The 3,966-nt window shown below is 26.2% G+C and overlaps 1 protein-coding gene across 1 annotated transcript in view; it reads right to left on the bottom strand.

The window, feature by feature from the left end:
- Window positions 1–205: 205 nt before the first annotated feature.
- Window positions 206–3,966, bottom strand: part of LOC105620793 (synaptobrevin homolog YKT6) — a 39,548-nt gene continuing 35,787 nt past the window's right edge. Inside the window, exon 3 of the mRNA XM_012202281.1 lies at window positions 206–346. Within this exon, the coding sequence (XP_012057671.1) occupies window positions 206–346 (141 nt within the window). The remainder of the gene's footprint in view (window positions 347–3,966) is intronic.

Raw genomic sequence — 3,966 nt, 5'->3', positions numbered from 1 at the left:
GATACCCTCTGTATCTTTCTATTATCTCTCTTTATTTTGCTAAATTTTCTTTCCCCTTTCTTCCTCTTATTTTCTGCATTAACTTTTCCATGAATTATGTATATAAATATTCATTTGCATTTCTATACCACAATGATTATAAAGTCACATTTATGAAATATTGAAGCGGCAAAGCTCGCTAAAAAAGAAAGAGGAAGAAAACATTTTAAGGAGCTAAACTACAGCAGGAATTGGTTTTCCGTGCGGTCTTGTAAAACGCCTTCGACTGAGCGCTGAGTCCTTCCGATTTAGAGACTAGATCATCCAGCTTCTCTCCCCTTTGCAACACAGCTTCTAAGGTATTGTGCTGGTAAAAAATATCACATTAAATTTTGAATATTTGTACAGTATTTGTATCTAAGGATAACTAGTTTAATATGTGATTTAATTTGTACTTGAAAAATCCAATAATTTATTTTCTAGAATTTTTTAGAACTTTATTTTTTAAGATTTGAATAATATTTATAAGAAATAATATTTCATATACAGTATTTGCAAATTAACTAATCTTAATTTCGAATAATTATAATAAATATCTATAAGATTCAACATATACTTATAAGTAATTTTTATTGTATAGAACCGAATCTTTTATAAGTAGTACTAAAATTTTAAGAATAAAGTTGTTAGTGTAAAAAATGTAATGTAAAACAAACTTGTATTGCGTAGTTTGATAATATATTATAATTCAATATTTAAAAAAGAGTTTTATGAGCTTTTGTACGTGTATGCTGTGACAATTTATTAATCTCAAGTGTTACAATAATGTAATATAATAATTACAATAATGTTATAATATCAAATAAATGTTTCAACTCTTAATGTAGTCCTTCTCAATGAATAAAATTAAAATCGTATTATATTGTTATCATGTATAAATTAAGATATCTAGCAACTTAAAAATCTTAAGATATAATAAAAAGAGGACACTTCCTATTATCTACATTACTTGTTATCTTCCATGTTATGTTCGATTATCAGAGGTTTTGTTTCAATTGTATAATGTAATCTGATTACCTATGATTTCTTTGCCAATTTAACTGTGAATATTAAAAATAATTAAAATTAGCGTGGCTTTCTTTGTCGGTTGTACAAAATAAAGTACAAAATAAAAGTCATTTTGTGTATACAGGGTGTTCGGAAAATAATGATAAATCTTTCATATAGAGAAATCTATTCTAAGAAAAGTCCTCATTTTGCAATTTTCGCAATAGTTAATTCGCACAAGATATTAATTGCTAAAAATTGCCGAAAATTGGTCTTCAATAATTTTTTTACTTAAATACTTAACTTTAGCAGAAAAACTGCAAAAGACAAAAATTGTATTTATTTTCTTCTCTAGAATTCTACGAATTTTTTCAGAATTTTTTTATTGACTTTTTAGTATTGCAATTTTCTCATTTTTGCTGACATGAGAAAATACGGTATTAAAAAATTCTGAAAAAATTCTAAAAAAATTCTCAGAGCTCTTTGAGAAGAAAATAAACAATTTTTGTCTCTTGCAGTTTTTTTATAAAGTTAATCGTATTTGAATGAAAAATTATTGAGTAAAACATTATTGAGGACCAATTTTCGACAATTTTTAATATCTTGTTAACTAATGCGAAAATTGCAAAAGAAGATTTTTCTTTTCAGTTTAGTCCATTCTGTCCCTATACAAAATATTTATCATTATTTTTCCAAACATTGTATATGAGTGTTTCATTGTTAATTATCGTCAAGAGATCTAGTGAAGGACAAACGATTCAGGATAAAGAAATAAACATCGGATAAATGTACAGTGTCACTTTGTTAAGATCTAATGTTTGTCTTTTATTATATATCATTTCAGATACTGCTCTTTTTATACGGTTCATTATCTGGGATATGCACATGTTGTTCCAATCAAAGTCATGATTTTGATATGGTCTATGTTCTGAGAGAGAACCGCTCCTTTTATTGATGTCTTTCATGTGCTCTAGTATCTAGTCTTTTCGTTTGTTCTATACGTGGCCTCTTTGCAATCTATTTTATATACTATGTCACATTTATTATTTTTTTTCGTGTTATCCTTGCCTGTAATAATGATCTGTTTAGTTTGCAAGGGATTGTGAAAGCAGCAAGCATGTTGACTTTGTTAGCAATAGTAGTAAATCTGTTCGATATGCCCTTTATGTATGGAATGGTGCAAATTTTTTAGTTATATTTCCTATGTCATTTCTACTTTTGTTGTTTTTTTATGATACATGTAAAACTGTAATCTTTTATTAATAATTTTGAAAATGAAATTTAATGGATAGCAGTTTTTTAATAAAATGTCAATCATTTCTTTGATATTTTTTAAGTAAAACCGTGAATATACTATTGACATTATTTTGTCGACTATTCCAAAAATAATTCTTTTTTGTGTACTACTGGATGTTGTGATAGTAATATTGTTGTGATAGTAATAAAGATATCCGACGTCATATTCTTTTTGAATAAGTCAAATGTGATGCATTGTTCTTCTCTAATTAAGTTGACATCTAAGAAGCTAGTCTGATTCTGTTTCTGTTTCTATGGAAATGTAGACGTTCATGAATAGAATTGAAAATCTTGAGTGTTTTATCTATTTCATCATTTGGGATGGCCAACAAAATATCGTCAACATATTTAAAAAAGAATTAGTCTAAATGATAGTTTTTTTTGATAGCTATTGTCTTAATATCCTGCATCGCTATGTCCGCAACTATAGATGAGAGAAGAGATCCCATTGACACACCAAATATTTCTAATAGATATTTTTAAAAACAAAGTGACAAATATTTATCTGGTGCTTATCTTCCTATCCTGGATTGTTTGTTCTCCACTAGCGGTCCTCCATAGCATCTATTAGCGGTAATTAACAATCATGTATACACAAAATGACTTTTATTCTGTACTTGACAATCGACAAGAAGAGTCACGTTAATTTTAATTATTTTTAATATTCACACAGTTAAATTAGCAGAGAAATCACAGGTAACTAGATTTATATTATATAATTAAAACAAAATATCTGATAATGATAATTACAGTATTACACATTATACTTGGTCACACATTATACTTGGTACATATTATACATGATTCCTCTGACGATGTAAATTTGAACAAATTTGAATATAAATTTGAACTCGAAAAACTCTTTTAAATATTGTAATATAAAAGTTACAATATGCAATATTAATGTAAAATTGATATTTTAATTTACAATATTATCTTTAATATATTTTATTTTTTATTTGTGACACTTGCAACTTTCAAAAATTTTTTCGATCCTTGATTATTAATTATTTCCTTTTATTATTTTATTAAAGAAAAAACAATAATAAAAAATAATTTCGTATTTTAAATTTTAAATTATTGTGTGTTACTTATTCTTATTTATGATAGTTTTAAATTATAATAAAAATATATTAAAATGACACTAGTTTACAGCAAAAAATTACTTTGAACCGGATTACGTATATGTCTCTTATAGATTTTTGGATGCTAAAAACGATGCTGCAAGCGAACAAATTCTAGCACGTTAGATTTCCAAGATAATTGAGATTTAATAAGTAAAAAATAATTTTTATGGTAATATTTGGCATTTTTTTTGTAAAGGTTAATATCATCATGAAATTCCGATCAGAAATCATGATGTTCATTCGCTATAAAATGCATTTCTTTTTACTTCTTTACTATTTTTTACTCTTTATTCATTACTTTTTAGCCATATTAGCCAATGAAGGATTGAAGGTAGGAGCTATTTCAAATGGGGACTCCGGTAGCATCATATGGGTATGCGAAATTTTGAAGATCACATTTTGATAACTTAATAAACTTTAATACTTTTATGCACAGAATAATGAATCAATTGGTGAAAATATACATAGCTATTTTTCACAATTTAACAATTTGTAATGTGCAATTACATATTTCTTT

This window comes from Atta cephalotes (genome assembly GCF_000143395.1).
Source record: "Atta cephalotes unplaced genomic scaffold scaffold00029, whole genome shotgun sequence".
NCBI classification, from domain to species: domain Eukaryota; kingdom Metazoa; phylum Arthropoda; class Insecta; order Hymenoptera; family Formicidae; genus Atta; species Atta cephalotes.
Note: the sequence above shows the minus strand (reverse complement) of the source record. Positions and strands in the feature narration are given on the sequence as shown.